Source organism: Pteropus medius, unplaced genomic scaffold, assembly GCF_902729225.1.
Source record: "Pteropus medius unplaced genomic scaffold, Ma_sr-lr_union100, whole genome shotgun sequence".
In the NCBI taxonomy this organism is placed as follows: Eukaryota; Metazoa; Chordata; class Mammalia; order Chiroptera; family Pteropodidae; genus Pteropus; species Pteropus medius.
This window is the reverse complement of record NW_024355206.1, coordinates 4,853,480-4,870,600: the sequence shown is the minus strand read 5'-3', so window position 1 is coordinate 4,870,600 and position 17,121 is coordinate 4,853,480. Positions and strand designations below refer to the sequence as shown.

General features: G+C 51.6%; 1 protein-coding gene across 3 annotated transcripts in view; it reads right to left on the bottom strand.

Moving 5' to 3' along the window:
• ADAMTSL3 (ADAMTS like 3) overlaps window positions 1-10,712 on the bottom strand; it is a 171,978-nt gene extending 161,266 nt beyond the window's left edge. For 2 of the 3 annotated variants that reach the window (XM_039858473.1, XM_039858472.1), the window contains exons 1-3: window positions 10,571-10,712; window positions 10,024-10,092; window positions 9,207-9,308 (exon numbers count right to left, since the gene is read on the bottom strand). In XM_039858473.1, the coding sequence (XP_039714407.1) occupies window positions 9,207-9,308; window positions 10,024-10,092 (171 nt within the window). In that variant the 5' untranslated portion in view covers window positions 10,571-10,712. The remainder of the gene's footprint in view (window positions 1-9,206; window positions 9,309-10,023; window positions 10,093-10,570) is intronic. The other variant, XM_039858474.1, reaches the window with a different exon arrangement.
• Between the last annotated feature and the right edge of the window lie 6,409 nt (window positions 10,713-17,121).

Below are 17,121 nucleotides of genomic sequence, written 5' to 3'. Positions count from 1 at the left end.
TGTAGGAGGCAAGATAAAAAGAGATGGACCGTTCCCCGCTAAGACTAACTAGGAATTAACGTGGGGAGTGGGTCAACAATACATGAGAAGGGCTGGTGAAGAGAGGGGATCACAGAACAACATTCCCTGATGTAGGGATAATGAAACGTAGGGAAAAAATGTGAAATGGGCCAACATCCTTCATGAGATCGAGCACTTAAAAACCATACATTTCAAAACTTAAATCTTTAAGGCTGCATTCTCTGGAGGAAAAAAAATAAATCAGAAACCAAAACAAAATAATTTTTAAAAACTTGTTTGAAAAGTTTCTAAATACTCCACTTAGCTGTGTCCTACAAAGTTTTTAACTTCCAATGAAACAGAAGGTTTCTAGGAAGAGATAAACTTCCATAATGGAATAAAGCAGCAGAAGAAAACCTGAATGGCCCAATCATCATACAAAAGGTTTTAAAGAGACCTACTCCCCCCAAAAGTTCTGTTCCCCATTTATTTTACTGCCAAGTTCTTTAAACCCTTCAAGGAACAAGTTATTCGTGTGCTATTTAAACTGATCCAGAAGAGAAAAAAAAAAAAAGATGGAAAAAGCTTCCATCCATTTTATGAAGTTAACAAAAATCCTGATATGAAAACCTGAGAAAGACTAACCGATATTACTCATGATACAGATGTACTACCTTTCAACAAAATATCTGCAAACCAAATCCAGCTGAATACTAAATAGACCATCTATCACGGCCAAGTACAGTCGATGCCAAAAACACAAGGATGATCCAATATCAGGAAACCTACGATTGTGATTCATCATGTGAGTGAGTCGGAGGAGTAGAAGCATACGGTCACCCGGATCGCCCTGAGGAACCCTGCTCACCAAACACGCCGGGAATTCCAGCGTGCACACCATGGGCAGCGGCTGGCCCAGTAAGGGGACACACGACTCGGGAGAGCAGAGCTACCCCAGGTGGTGGCCAATCGGAATCGGGGAGTGATGCTGGGAGGCTCATTTATCAAGCCTCTCCCTCCAGCCAAATATCACAGAAGGAGAATTAATATACAAAGGCAGACAGAGAATGGGGTCTGCCGGCTAGGGTGGTGTTTTTTCAAACTGCAAATACATCCCCTTATCATGAAATACATCCCCTTATCGTGATTCATAAATCATGAAATTAACTTATTAGGTCTTAACCAGCCCTTTTTTTTTTTTTTTAATGGACCAATGGCATGGTTTAAAAAATAAAAGCAATATTCTTCAGGAAGAATCAGCACAGTTTCTTGAAACTTGTTCTGGTAACGTGAATGGATATATATGTCCATGCCCTGAGTCATGATGCTAACTAATTCATTTCTTCCTGTGGGTCGCAGTCAAAAGTTTAAGTAACTGTGTGCATTTGGACTTGCTCTCGTGTGTCCCTGTCACCACCAAGAGAAGAGTCAAAGCTCTGGTTAGCCTGCTGGTCTTACCAAGGAGAAAGAGATATGTGAGACAGAGCCATAGCCAAGGCAAGTCCTACCAGAACAGAACTCTCACAAGATAAACGCATACAAGTTTTTTAAAATAGAAGGAGACATAAGCAGAACATAATTGAAAAACAGATATCACTAGATAAATTACTCAAAAACAAACAAACAAACAAACAGTCGCAAATAAATTACAGACAACCTGATCTCTCACTTTCAAAAGCTCAGCTAGAAATGCAAGAGTTGGAAAAAAAAAAAAAAACGTTTTAAGACAACGGAAGTGAGCTTAGGAAAAGAATAGCAAAAATAAAGAAACAAAAATATTATATATTTAAAAACCTTTCCTGAAACACATACACACACCTGTGAGGATGAAAAGTTATTCGCATAAAAATTATTTCCATCATGTCCAGATGAAAATATGGACTTCGGGATAAAGAAGAAAAAAAAAATGTAGGTATCGTGACAAAGCGAGGCACACACAAGGGGGCGCGGAAATCAGATTGGCCACAGAGTTCTCATCAGTAATCCTCAAAGCTGAAAGGTACAGAATCAATAAGCACAAAGATCTGAAGAAAAAGAGAGAGAAAAGTTTTCTTTGATTATATTGTTGAATTTTTCCGTTCTTTTTAAGGAACAGTAACTATCTATATGTTGGATCTCCTTTGTCATTGTTTTCCTACAATCGTTTGCTTTTATATTTTGTCTTGTAGAATACCCGTTCTGTCTAGCATTTTCCCCAACTGTGTTCACTCTCATTTCTAATGGGGTCAGCTGTTTGCTGAGGACAGCTTGGACAGGACATGAGGTAAGAGATGGGGAATGAACCAGAGCTGGCCATAGCTTCGATTCTGTTTTGTCACCTGGCTCATCCTCTCACTGAACATGCTCTTTCCCCTTCTCTAGAGTCCCATCTTTTTATTTGCAACATTCCCTGGAAACCCCCTAACCCCATAGCTCTCTGCTCTGGAAAACACCGTCCGTTCCTCATCTCATCTATCCCCTTTGCCTTCAGCATCTCCCTCGGTACGAGGTTACGCTGTCCACCTGGACAACAAAATTTCCCAGTCAACGATTTCCCCTTTCCGCTCTATGTCCTGTGCCATTTTTGGTGTCACGCTTGGCCTCTTTGGGGACAATACCCACTTCTTTTGAATCCCGTCAGGGCCCCCAATTTTACTGATCTTAACAAAAATGTATTAGATGGGCACAATTTGTGACTCACAAGCCAAGGAGACACGTGTCAGCCTTCAGGTACCCATCTCACTCGGATCTAGACTTCACAGGGCTCAGAAAAAAACTTCACAGTTTGTGTTTAGGGACAGGTGCTATTTCCTTGTTTCCTTGGAGATAAACTTGGTTCTCTTTGTTGTTCTTTTTATGCAGTTTTGAGGAAAGGGACTCTCATGACTTTTCCATTATGCCAGGCGCCATTTAAAACAAAAGAACTTGGAACTTGACTACATAATTGTGAATACCTTCTAGACTAATCAAAACTAATAGTGAAGAGAGATCTTGCCTTAGCAGACACTAAACACATTTCAAAGCTACAATAATTTTTAAATGATGGAATTAGCACAGGAAGAGACATAAGATTAGGTACATGTATTTGGTTATTTCCAAGCATGATGCAGAAGCAAAGAATTCTTAAGACACTCCTACCGTAGACTACTTAACAATTTTTAAATGCCAGTATATCAAAAACATAAATAAAAATAAAATGCTAATGATAAAATGGAAAAATTATGTGCAACAACATACTAAAGACAAAAGCTGAACTTTCTATGTAAAGGGCACATACAAATTAATAAGGAATTCTCGGTATAAAAATAGGCAAACATATAAAGATAAAATCTGTTATCCTATTTCACAAAAAGCAGTAACATAAATAATCCAAAAATATTTTTAAGAATCTCTCACTACTAAGTTTATCTTAAATCTTAGATTGCCAACTACTGCAAAGTAAGTGTACACACTGATAATAGCTCTCTGAAAGGCAATCTGTTAGTGTAAATACAAACACTCTTAAAGTTGCACATACTTTGACCCACAATCATATCTCAAAATACAGTTTTCTAGAAATATATTCAAAGAAAATAATCAGAAATGTGAGCGACGATGATGGGTCTGCAAGCATTATATATATAGCAGCATTATTTGCAACAGCAAAAAAAACTGATCAGCTTGTATGTTCGGCAGCAAAGAATTAGCTAACAAAATACTGACTAATGATGCCATAGTATGAAGACATTAGATATTACTCTAGAAGGATACTTAATAGCATGTAGGAATATTCCTCATGTTATGAAATCTTTAAAAAGTTTTCATCTAAATATGGTATAATCACTTTTTATAAGATATATATTTATATTAATCTTCTAGGAAAAATATTAGAAATAAACACCACCAAATCCTAACAATTAGGAGGGTTAAAGGCGATTTTTCCTCTGTCCTTTCCTATGTTGTCCACATTTTTTATAACGAGTATGTTTGAAGTGTTTAAATCGGGGGGAGGGGGGGAAACGCAATGGAAATTTCAAAAGAGAATTCAGAGTCCTTTAACACTGTAAGTTTTTACTAATAAAAGAGTTACTCTTCCTTGTTTCTAAATTATTTTCAAAATAAAACGCTATCGTATTTCTAAATGAAGGCTTCGAGAACAAATGCATTTCTATTTGACCACAATAATTTATAGCATACACTGGCTGGAGCTGTTCAGTGCTGACAAATTCCAGAAAGTAATTGCATAAAATACTTGGAGAGGAAATTACTTTATGCTGCCATGCTATTTATGGAAATTAGCATCTCTGTAAAAATAAACTGAAAGCATTCTCAACCTCGAAATGTGGTTTCCATAAGACGTTAGCTTTGGTGCTTCAAAATCCACCAGCAATCCTGTGGAAGGACTGTGCCTCCTTTTTTTCGGTCGCAAAAGAATTATCTATAATTGTTTTTTTTCCTCTTGTATCTTTAATCCCTCCCATTCTCCTGGCTGCTTCCCTTTGGAGCACATATACGTCGAGGTGTTTGTTTTGCTAAAAACAAACAAACAAAAATACCAAACGCCTTTCTAATGATGCTGAATACCTCTCAAACAGTATCGTTTACTTACTTTATTCAGTGCCCGATCTTTCACAATCCCCACCTTCCGCTGGACTTGGCGCCTTCAGACGTAACCAACCCTTTCACGAGACCAGGGTGAATTTTCACCTTCATATGTCCCTAAAACTTTGTTCGAAACCTGAAGGAATTTTCAAGGCTTCCCTCTCTCAACCCCATGTAATCACCTGTCAAGTCCTATAACTGCAGGTTCTTATATGGTGTCCATAGTGACACCCTCTAGCCTACGACTAACTATTCACTCTCGTGAGCGAAGTTGAAGGTCTCCTCATCACCAACCTGGACCAGTGCCCAGGGCCTTTGCGCAAATGTGTCCCCAGTGGTCCAACAGTGCCCCCCTCCCCCCCACACACACACACCCATCAATGCTCACAGGACTCCCTGCTGCTCCCTGAATAAAGTTCTCTTCACTATTTATTTGCTAAGCATGATCTTCAAGGTCCACCCCCGCCTCAGTGGAGCCACAAACTGTCTCTGTTCATCCTTATCTCATACCCCACTCTGACAGGTACTCTTCCAACATGTGGTGTCAATGGAAACAGAGAGAGAAAAAAAGATTTAAGAGATTTCTGAGATGAAATAAGTGGTACTTAGTGACAGAAAGGGTACAGAGCAGGGGCAACAGAGAAGAAGGCATGCAGAGTGACCCCAGGATTCCGACTCAGGTGACTACATGATGGAGGAGCCAGGTGCTGAGACAGAGCTGGGGTGGGCAGTGAGGACTTGCATTTGGAAGTGTTGTGTTTGAGGCCTGCAGGGAAGGCCCCGGGGGAGGTAGCTAGTGGCTCCTGGATATATTGAGCTGCAGCTCATGGAAGAGGCAGGCAGAAGCCTCTCGGAGACACCCGGCCTCTTTATTTTGGAGAGATCGTTGAGAAGAAGAAGGAAGGAAAGAAGGAAGGAAGGAAAGAAGGAAGGAAGGAAGGAAGGAAGGAAGGAAGGAAGGAAGGAAGGAAGGAAGGAAGGAAGGAAAGGAAGGAAGGAGGAGGAGGAAGGGAGGAGGAAAGGAAAAGGAAAAGGAAAGAAAGGAAGGAAGAAAGAAAAGAAACGAAAAAAAGGAAAAAAAGAAGGAAAGACTGAAACTGAGTTATCAAAATTGTGTTTCATATTCAATGTTCACATTTGAAAATAATAGACAACTTTTTATCTTTTCGGTGTATATGTAATCCCATATGAAGAGAACATCAAAAGCTGAATTTGAAAACCTGAATAATTGTGAGGCCTGGGTCCCCCGGGAGAAACCCCAGGAGCCTCTGGAGAGTGACTCTGGCTGCCTGCAGAGAGCATACAAGGGGAGGAAGGAAGCAAACCACACAGTTCTCTGGAAGCCAGGGCGGACGGCAGACAAGGAGGGGAGCTCCCTTAGAGCTAGCTCCCGAACAAGAGGACTTCAGATAAGTCCTGCTGTCACCAGCCGCCATCTCCCTCCCTCCCTCCCTCATCTCTAAGGACTGAGGGGCACTGAAGAATGGGCTGTGCCTGAGCAGAGACGGGCAATGCACTCCCCAGAGGAACAGCTGCTTAGACCGGATCCAACCTGTCCCTGGACCTTCCACAGCAAGAACTGAAAGGAATTGGCAGGACGGAGAGAGGAGGCGGGCTCCTACACCCCCAGTCTGCACAGCACGATGTGGGCATTTCCTGGGAGTCAGCTGAACAACAATCGAAGTGACCTGGGTTAAAACCACGCAGCCAGCACCCCACCCCACAGGGCTGCCTGCGGGGCAAGACCCCGGCAGCCTGAGGCGAGGCAGAGCTGGACCCTCTGCTCTGGGAAACCTGTCTTGCAGACTCTGCTGCAGATCTCACACTCGCCCCACAGAAGAGTCGGAAGAGCCAACTAGCAGAGGGTGGCCTCCGGTTAAGAGAAGAGCTGTTTGCCCTCCTCCCTGTCCCCTCTCCTTATTTCCAGCCCCAGGAAAGCTGGACCCCGAATCATGAAAAGCAAGACGTAGCCCAGAGTCAGTCCTCACTCACCCCTGGCCTAGGTGATATGACGATAAGCCACAGCGTGACCCCACTGCCAGCACCTGGAGCCAGCCACCTGCCGAGCCTCGACTAGACAGAACGAGGTGAGATTTAAATCAAGTGTGTGGCGGCTGATGGGGGAGGGGTCAGAGTTTTAAACTGGACTGGACTTTTAATAAATGAGGGTGGATCTGCCGAGGATTTCACCTCGGGATGAGGATGGACCAGGTTTGACGAAGCATGGCCGGAGCTGGTGAATGGCTCCATATTTATGTCCCACAGAGCTGAGAGACTTCTCGATGAGGAGGCTGGGAGAGAGAGCTGGAAGAGTAGCAGCTGTGTTCTCAGGGAAGATCAGGGTCCCTGAGGACAGGGCCCAGAGCAAAAGGAAGCTTCCAGGGCCTGTGAGACAGGAAGACGGAGGTCCTTCCTCTTGTCTGGGTGAGAGAAGCAATGGATGCCTCCAAAAACGGCCAAGAAGGACTTAGAAAAAAACAAGACTACAGACCTCGCGGCTTGCTCTGCGATCTGTCACAATTACGTGTGGTCAGTGAATGCAAGAGCCGAAGGTTTAGCTGATTAAATACAGAAAATCTAGTTTTTATTAAATTAGCCGGCACATCCACGCCCTTTGACGTTCAGCCTCACAGGGCTATAAATTCTCTATCAGCCACCTGGTGGCAGCACTCCTAAGGCACCGAGAGATACCAAGAAGCGTCTTACAGCCCCCTTCCCCAAACACCAAAATCCCAAGAAAACTCAGAGGGGCAACTGTGAATCACACCCCCGCTGACCCAAGAGAGATAATCAAGTGTCCACTTACGGGCAGGACCCAGGGACCGCCCTCCCCTTCACTGGAATTCTACCAGGGCAGTGGTCGGAGGGCCCTGCCCAATCCCACCCACACCTGCAGGAACCTCCCCCAGTCCAGGGCCCACCCACCGCCTTCCAGCCTCTGCTGCAGCCGGTGCCTCCCGAGCGCCCCCTGCAGCTCCCCAGCATCATGACAGGCCCTGAGTCTGTTTCGAACAGTGCAGCGAGCTGGCTAGTGCTCACTGTCCACCCGTTAGATGCCAAACACCGTTTTTCTTTGGTTTCATTGCTTTCTTCCACTCCCCAATGGTCCAGCTGCTCCAGACGATGCTACGAGCTAGATACCCCCTCTCTACAGGTGTGGAAACTGAGACACAGCGACGTGTGCAGGACAGGTAGTAAAGTGGCGCAGCTGGCATTCAAACAGTGGACAGTGCGGATGATGAAGACGGCTGGCCCCACACGTGGAAACGGCGCTGCCAGAAGCACGCGGATATGGAAAAATCCACAGGAGGTGCGTGATTCAAGCTGGGCAAACACTGCCCTTGGCCGAAGGTCAACAGACCGCCTCAAGGCACATTTCAGTCTTCCAGGGTGAAAGAAGGCAGAGCAAGACGCCGCTGCGCCTTGAAGCTTCAGCCCCACTCGACCAGGATCAGACGTCTGAGGCTCCCGTCCCCTGTTTCGGATCCTCTGGCAGGACAGAAAAGCTAGCATCCACTTTTTCGCCGCACGCCACACCTCGCTAACCAGCGGAACCCAAAAATGACTCTGAAAACGCTTAACTTTCGTTCTAACAGAAGATAGCTCTTAAAATATGGTTGTGGAGTCACAGAAATCATGGGGCATCGGGGTTGAAAGAGGCCTCAGAAACAGCCCCAGAGAGCGACGCCAGGGGCACAGAGGTCTAAGCCACCCCGGGGTAGCTAGGTATGCATGTGCGCATGCGCACTTAGCAGACGTGCCTGCCCTCGTTAACAGGCCCTTTACACGCCCTGAGGGTATACAGGCCACCAAGCCACGTGACTGAGAATGACATCCGCAGGGAGGGGCTGCCTCTCCCCAATTCACACAAAGTGCTATGTGGGCTGGCAGCAGCCCAATGCCAAGATGGGCTCTGTCCCTTCAGATGTGAGCCTACAAACTACTCCGCCGTAGCCAGGCTACGCACACATCCGTCTGACTTAGAATGCTCTGGAAACTAGACTTCATAGGAAATCTGGATGCTGCAGCTATGTAGAAAAAAATGGAAGGTCTGGCCATCGTGGGCTTGCGTTCCCACCTGGCTGTGGCTGGAGCTCAGCGGAGGCGGCTCGTAACGGATGAAGCACACGCCGTCCTCGTTGCCACTGTCCCCACCACTCCCTACTGTCTCTCAGGCAACGCTCTGTAGGCAAATGAGGATGCGGTGAATGAGCTGGGTGCTCCCGGGCCAGTGGGGAAGACCAGAGTCTCAAGGAAGGACCGCGAAATGGTGCAATATGTGTATATTCGGAATGCATACTTATTAGCAGGGCTGAGGCCAGACCCCCGAGGTCCGCCCATTCACCCGTCCTGTCCTCTGGCACAAGCAGACAGTCATTCTAGACTAAAAAGACAGGGCGTGTCGCAGCCCCGAGTCACCACTGGTACATGCCACCCGCCGTGGTGTTAAGGCCGTGGGTGTGGCTCCGAGGGGGGACCCCAAAAAATGTGGATCGTTGTTAACAGCTAAGTCAACCAGAAATACCATTCTCTAGAGGTAGGAGAGAAAACTAGATGCTCTTTGGTATGGGGTTAACGCCAGCCACACACCTTAGGTGATCTAAGGAAGCAGAGAAACACCTGCCACTTCTCTTCCCCTCTCTTACCTGCAGGAGGGCGGACTGCAACACGACCATCCACATGGGCAGCTGCCAGGAGCTCGTCCAGGAAGCCATGGGGTCCTGTCTCCTTGGGGTCTTACTTGTAGCCTACAAAAGAGGAAAGAGCTCTTCCCAACAAGCTCTGGCCCCAGCAGCAACACCCATGACTTAACGGACCAATCAGAGGGAGATTGGAAATGTCTGTGTGGGTCCAGGATGGGCTCCCTGCTCCCGGCTCCAGACTGGCTGAGGCTTTCTTTGGGACCAGTCCACATCAAGGTCAGGAGGGCATCTGGACCTGCCTCAAATGGGCAGCCCACACGTCCAGCCCTCCAGGAGCTGAGACGTCTCTAACTCGGGCACTTTCCAACTCATTTGTCAGCGGCAGGGTGTGGCCATTGGCATCGGACGCAGGAGGCCAGCATGGAGCCAAGGGTTAGGGCACCTGCCAGCTTCTGCTGCTTCAGGCAAAAATGCGTCTAAGGACCAACTAAGCCAGCCCAGAGGGAAAGGGACCTGACTACGGTCACACAGAGAGGCAGTGACATCCCTGGGGCGGGGATGCGGATCTTCTGACAGGTCAAGGCTTTCCCCACCAGATGCCACCGCGCGCCCTCAGAGGCCCGAGCTGCAGCCGGAGGCCTGCGAGCCGAGGTAAGGGGCGCCGGGAGGGCGCGGCCCCACAGCCCGCCAGCACAGTCTCTCCACGCAGGTGGGGGCCCCTGGGACCAGGAGGGCAGCGAGGGGCTTCTTCAGAGCCCTCCTGCCGCTGCCGAGGGAAATCAGTGGGAGTCGAGACTGGAAAAGCCGCGGTCACACTTGCCTCTCGCTTCGCCTCGCGGGCGCCTTGGCGGAGCCGGTGTCCGGGGGCGGGTCGGTGGCTCCTCTCCATCTGCAGAAAGCATTAAGGGCCTGGCCTAATGCGATCCGCAAATGTGCTGCCGCTTCCGACCCGGGGCGGTGACAGGGCCGGGCCGGGACCGTGCGCCCCTCAGCCGCTCGCACCGCGGTCCCCGCGCCCCTCATGCGCCCGCGCTCCGCCCTCGGCGCCCGCGGCCCGCGGCCAACCTGCCAGACCTTCGAAGCCCCAGGCTGCCGGCTGCCCGTTTCCCCCCGGACGCCCCCAGACTGCCCCAAACCTGAGACTCCCCCTCAGAAAAATCTCCAGAGCGCCCCTCCGACCAAGCGGAGCCCCGCGCGCCCCTCCCCGAACCCTCCAGAACCCCGCGAGGGGCCGAGGTTCTCTGGGGTTCAGTACTGGCCGGTCACCGGCACCTTCATTTTTAAACATGGACTCGTCAAACCTGTCAGAAGCGCCCCCCGAGCGGCTGAGGGTGCCGTCCTCGCCGCGCCGCGCCAGGGGCACCCACCTGGCGCCGCAGAAGCGTCTGGAATGGGCGGCGCGGCTGGGCGCACGCTGCGCAGAGGAGGCCCCGTCGCCACCTGGTGAGGAGCACGGCCCGGGCTCCCCGACGCCGGCCTCCCGCCGCCGCGAAGCTAAATGGGGCCGGGCGCCCCGCCCCGCCTCTCCCGCCCCTCCGGGCGCGCGCCCAGGGCGCAGGGCGCGCGCCGCCACCTGCACCGCCCGGCAAGTGCACAGCGCGCCCCGCGCCCGGCGCCACCGCCCGCGCCCCCCGCCCGCGCCCCAGGGCCGTCGGCGCGCAGGGACCGCGAGGGGCCGGGCGCTCGGAGCGCGCGGGGCCGCGGCGACGGCGAGACGCGGCTGGAACGCTCCTCCGCCCGCTTCCTGGAAGCCACTCCTCGCCCGGGCCGGCCGCCAGGCCTGGTGCCAGAGCCGGGAGTGCCGACGCCGCCGCCGCCGGGCGCGCGCGAGCCAGCCGGGCCGCCCCGCCTCCGCCGAGGCCCGCGCGGGGATCATGAGCCCCCCGCCTCCGCCGCCCCCCGGCCCAGCGCCCCCTCGGCTGAGTCAGGCCCAGCGGCCACACGTAGGATTGGCCTGGAACCGCTGGCTCGTGCCTGCACCCAGGTGCCCGCCCTGGCCTCCTGGCGCCCCGCGCACACCCACACCTGCGCCATGGGACCCCAGTAAACCCACTGTCCACCCGACATCTGGCTGCTGGGGACCTCGAGTGACCGCGGAGAGCCACCTCATAGCCAGGAACCTGGTGCTGCTTCCCACGAGCCAAGGGCCAGGGGACCCCAACTTGGGTGGGGACATAAAGTCTGCTTTATGTCCCCACCCAAGTTGGCGTGTCCTTAGGTACCGAGCGTGTGCCCGCCACTATGCCAGCTTCCATATGCACAGCTAATGTCCCCTATGGCCTTAGTAGCATTATTCCCATTTCACCGACGTGGACACTGAGGCTCAGGGGACAGATAACTCGGACACGGTGAGTTGCTCAGCCAGGATCGGGCCGTATCTCTTCCCGCCACCCTGTGGTTGGCATATTCTGGGCCGTGATAGGGCTTTACCGGAGGAGAGGCCCCGTCCGCCTTCCCCCTTGTCTTCCCTTCCTCACTCTGGTGACCTCCTCTGGCCAAGAGGAGCATCTCCGAGACCATCCCTACTCCACGCAAAGCGGCTGGAACCTGGTGGGAAATGAGCTTTGGACACTTCGTGTGAAGCGGCCACAGGGGCAGGAGGACGGGACACCCAGCGGTGAGGGGCAGGGAGAGCTGGGCTGCACCCTCCCGTGAGCACCTAGGTGCCGCCGGCGGTACCCACCATAGTTAAGTTCTGTAAAGTCACTGAATCTGTGAACACAGAGTCACCAGTCCTAGGGGAAACTCAGGGTTAGGTTCCTGCCAGCCTCTGGTCACATTTTTGTCAATCCATCGATACATAACCTTATTTTATGTGTGTCTCTTTCAAAACATCTTATTTCGCCACTTCGGACCTGCTCTTGGGGGCCCATTTGTAAACAGCGAGACCACCAACAGAAAAGACAAAAATCGTGACACGTGGCCCTGCCTAGACCATAGAAGGCCCCGGTCTGGTAAGAAGGCGGAGTGCGGCCTCATTCCGCCTGCACTGGAACCCCTCATCGAGTGACCACGAAAGGGCTGCACCTATTGATTTGGGGGCTGCAAGTAAATTTTAGCAAGTAGGTGAATTCACACACCTGGAATGTGCAATTAATGCATCTCACGTCAGGGGAGCAGGGGACAAACGAGGGCATCTGAGGCACCGGGGAGGCCCCCGGCTCTCTCCCAGACACTTGACTCCCATCAACTCGGTCATCACGCACAGTCGTTGCTCCGTCTGACCAGGGAGGGGACTGATGCACCAAAGTCTGACCCCGCACGCTCTTAGCAACGAGACCAGAGCAGCGCTCACGAGATTCACATGCTAACGCCAGTCCTGCCTGCAGCGTCACGGGCATCTACTGCAGAAACCCCATGAATATTCAAGGTGAAATGGAGAATTCAAAGAGATATTATGCTCTGCAGTGGCAAGCTGCTTCGAGCCGAGTTCCCAGTGCCTACAACTCAGGAAAAGCGCCGGAAAGGCCTCTAGAGTTGGAGGGGGGTGGTAGTTGGGGACTTTGAGCTGCTCTGCTCTAAGGTAGAAATGGCCAGCAGCACTTCCTGTCTCTTTTCCACTGGGCACTTTGGGTTCCTGAGCCAACCTCCCTCCTGCCAGTGCCCCACAGCAGGTATAGAGGCCATGGCCGAGCTTCTCTCTGCACGATCTGCGTAGCATCAGGCCAGCGCCCTCGAGAAACAGCTGGTCAAGAGTAAGAGCAGAGGAGAAGCCATCGCCAGCACCTCTGATGGAAGTGACACCTTCCTATTCACCTGGCAGGCCGGGCAGTCCTATGTGGGTAGCTAAGACGCTGTGAGCTAGGATGACGGAGCCGTGGAGGGCAGCCTGCACTCGGGGAGGGCCGGCTGGTCCTCACAGGTCCTGTCCCCAGAATCACCCCCTAACCACCCCATTGGAACTCACCTTCACCACTCCGCCCAAGTGTAGACACAGAGCCCTTCCCTCAGTCACCCACCAACTCTCCCCTCCCACCCTTCGTCCTCTCCCCTGAGGCCTGGCCAAAATGTTTAACGAGAGTGTGGAGGTGGGGGATGCAGACGCCCACCACTCCGTCTACCTCGAGGGGTTCAGACCCCCAGTGAGACTACCCACCACCAGTCAGTGCCTTTCAACTCTGAGAGGGCTGAGAAACCAAGTTCCATTTCCTCCCTGGGACCCAGACTCTTGAGTTCTTGGTTTCCATGACCTGTCTCAGGCTCTGTCTCATTCCTGCATGAGTTTCAGACATTTCTACCCCTCCGCCCAGCACCGCCGGCCGACCCCAGCCAGGCAGGCACGACAGAGCAACCTTCGTATGGGAGGGACGCCGAGAGGACCAGGGAAGGTACCCCCTGGTGATGCTGGAGTCGGGGTATGTGGGTATTCTACCCTAAGAGGGCCAACTTCACTTTGGCACATCGGCCTGAGTTTGTTCTGGACACCGATTGGCTCTTTCTGGTTGCAGGTCTCGTGAGGTGGACTTGGGAAGCACGCCCGAGTAGACTCTTTCAGAAAAGAAGTGTGTGCAGGCTAATCCTGGGAACCTCACAGCTGACTGCAGGAGGCATAAAGGACGCGTTCTCAGCCAAGGCCGCCAGGAGATACCAGGCTGGGCATGTTAGGTGAGCGGGTGTCTGAGGGGTGCGGGATTGTGTGGGGAGTGCAGGGGAGGACAGGGCTCACCGGTGCCCCAGGGGAGACTAGCCCTCTCCTGGTCACTAGAGGCCCAGGAGCAGAAGCTACAACATAGAGCTGCCCTGTGTTAATGCAACAGGACTGGGTCCTGGTACCCACTTGCCAGTCGGTCGTTGCCTCCCCTGGAGCTGGGTGGCGCTGTAACCTGCTCACAGCTGTCACAAGCCAAAAACAACGCCTCAGAGGAGGTCTCGGGTGCAAGCCCTGAGCTGCCACACCTGCATAAGCCAAGGGATGGGTGTACCTGCTGGTAAAGTGTTCCCATCTCAGCAGCATCTACTGTCCACAGCTTCTCAGGTGTCCCCGGCCCCACACAGGAACTGCTCGGGTACTGGTGGTGGTCTTCCGCCTGTGCAGAGTGGGGTGCTTCATAAAACAAGTTCAAGTCTTCGTCCGGCTACTCTTCTGCCTCCTGAGCAAAAACAGCTCTTGGGGAGAGGGGTGACAGGAGGTGTTCTGGCACACAGCCCCTCGGGGCTCGACCCATGACTTCAGGTTGGGAGCTTAGGGATTAGGGCTGCTACAGCACCACACAAGCAAAACCTCTGTCAGGAAGGTGCAATTGGACAGACTCTTTCTAGAAAGTTCCAACTCCTTGGGGGTGGGGCAGGGGAGGGCTAGAGTCCCCTAAAGTGTTGGGAAGGAACTAAGTAGGCATTGAGTGACTCTTCCCAGGGCCAGCAAAGTCTCCTGGCCCCAAATCCAAAGCCTGTTTCCATCTGGCCCCCAGGGCCAGGCAGCCGTTGGCCTGACTCGGGTCTGTGCGTGTCTCAGACCCTGATAAGCGTGTACGTATCCACGTCCACACGTCCACACACAGACCCCGCTGTCGAGCACGAACAAAACAGATACCCTGGGTTTGCCAGTGCCTTTGACCTCACCTGACTTCGCTTCTCTGAGCGTCAACTTTCTCCACTGCAGTGTGAAAGCGTAAACCTTAGAAAGTTCCGGTAGGTCCTTCCCGTGTGGCCTCTGAGAGTGTGTTTATCCTTTGCGGGCACCGCACAGCAACGCCGTCCTAATGGAGAACACATCCTGGGCAGTCTCTCTCGAGTCTCCCCACGACAGGAGCAGAAGAAGCGGGCAAGCAGCCAACCGTTAACTTTAAACCTACTGCACAGAAGCAAACGGCGAGGTCTTACCCGAGACCACTGATTCATCCTTTGCCCACCGTTCTAACTTGTTTGCTCATCTAGTCTTCAAGAGTAAATTAGAGACTATCAATCAGAAAGAGACAGAACATCGGCTAAGAAAAGACATCCGGACAGCAAAAAGGTGCCAGAGAAAAACCATACGACATGTCACACAGTCTGAGGCAGCTCTGTTCACCTTCGTGGGGCAGAGATCAGAGTCAGTACGGTGTTCGCGTCCATGAATCCAGGTCATCTACGGACACATTTGTTCGTTAGAGTCCGTCTACGGAGATATGGAAGTATGTGCTATAATTCAGAAAAATAATCACTCACGAAAGGGTTAAACTCAAGAAAAACAAAACGACAAGCAATATATATATTCCTTTTACTAGTCACTCTTAGCTTTCCAGAAAAAAAAACATGGCGAGCGTCATCTCTGACCACTCCAGGAGACCAAGCTTTTGTTCCAGCATCGATGCACGTGAGCGAGCAGGACAGAGTGCTTTGCTGTTTGAAAACGGGACATGCATCTCCTTGCAACCCGTCGAGAAGCGTGGTGCACGAAAGCATGTTCTGCGTCTTCAGGCCCGGCCCTGCACGTCACGCATCCTGCACCACAAAACGAGGCCTGCCTGTTTAGTCTGCTTCCCCACGAGCCGCGGCTCTCCCCGCTCGGCGATGTTTGGGTTGGAAACACCACAAAGGAATACTTGAAAAGTCTTTTTTTCAACTATAAGTTCAATGAAAACATTTCTTAGGTATTAAGTTTTGCAAAACACACATAACGGCGGGTGGGTCTGGATAGCCGATTAAGCCTGTGGATCCCTTCTTTACCAAAACTCAGGCGAAAAGAAAAGCTCTCAGTGGATGAGTGAGAAGAACCAGTTATTCAGTTGGATTCTCTGCACTGCAGTGTGTTATTTACCGACAGCCTGCTTTGTGCCAGGCAGGTGCTGGGGACACAGTGGCCTGGTCAGAAGGAGCACATGAGACAGCGTGGGATAAATGATGATCTAACCCGGCGTCGGTGGTAGTGGGGACAGAAGGAGCTGGATGGACAGAAGGCATCGGAGAAGGGGTATTGCTGAGACGTGGTGAATGACTTAAACAGCAGGGCGCCGAGGAGAGACAAGTCGGGGCCAGCGGTGGCAGCTGTCAGTGCCGTTCCTGACATAGGGCACCTAAGAGCAGCAGCAGCACACTGCGCGGGACGGGGCCGTCCCGAGACAATGGCTTTGCCTGGGACCTTTTGAGCCGGAAGTGCCTGTGGGTCTCGGATCAGGAACACAACCTGGGCTGGAGATTTAGATTTGTGACCTATCGGCGTATGGTGGCTACCTGAAGCCACACGGGAAGGGACAGAGTAGAGATCTGGTGACCCCTTCCCAGGAGGTGACAGTGCAGCTAAAAACAGCCAGGTATCCATTTATTCCCCTTCCATCCATATATCTGTTTATCAGGAAAAGAAGTTCTGTAATGTGCACGTAAGGGGCGTATAATTCTCACTACATGGTGAAAACATCGAGGGTGATCTCTTTTTTCTCAAAAAAAAAAAAAAAAAAAAGCGGCAAAGGCCGAGCCACCTGTGACTTCTACCTGTCTACACCCGGGCTGGGCGTCCACACCGGGCTCTGGCTGGATGGGTCTGGTCTTTGCTCTTCTGCTGTGGTCGTCAGCCTGAAAAACACAGCGTGACACTCAGTCCCCGTGAGGGTCTCTGGTTCACCACCGAAAGCAAGGGTGGGGCACACGGCCCCTCCTCGCGACCCTGCTGAGTGCAGCACGGGCCAGCGCGCTGTGCTTCCACTGCTGATTTTTTTTAAGAAACTAAGAAACCACAAGATTTCACGAAACAGGTATCCCCAAGTTTATGTGAGGGGTCAGGAAAATCGAGAACAAAATATCCCGTGTTCTGCAGAGCGTAAATAAGGAAAATGGAGAAGTTTCGTTTCATTTTTTTTTTAAACTGTTATTCACATGACATTTCAGGTCAAGCAGAGACTTCTGATCCAAGAACGATGATTTGAGCTCACATGTTTTACTTAAACCCCCCGTTCCCTACGGAAACCACCACATGGAGAGGACAGAAATTTGTGTGTCAGTGCTG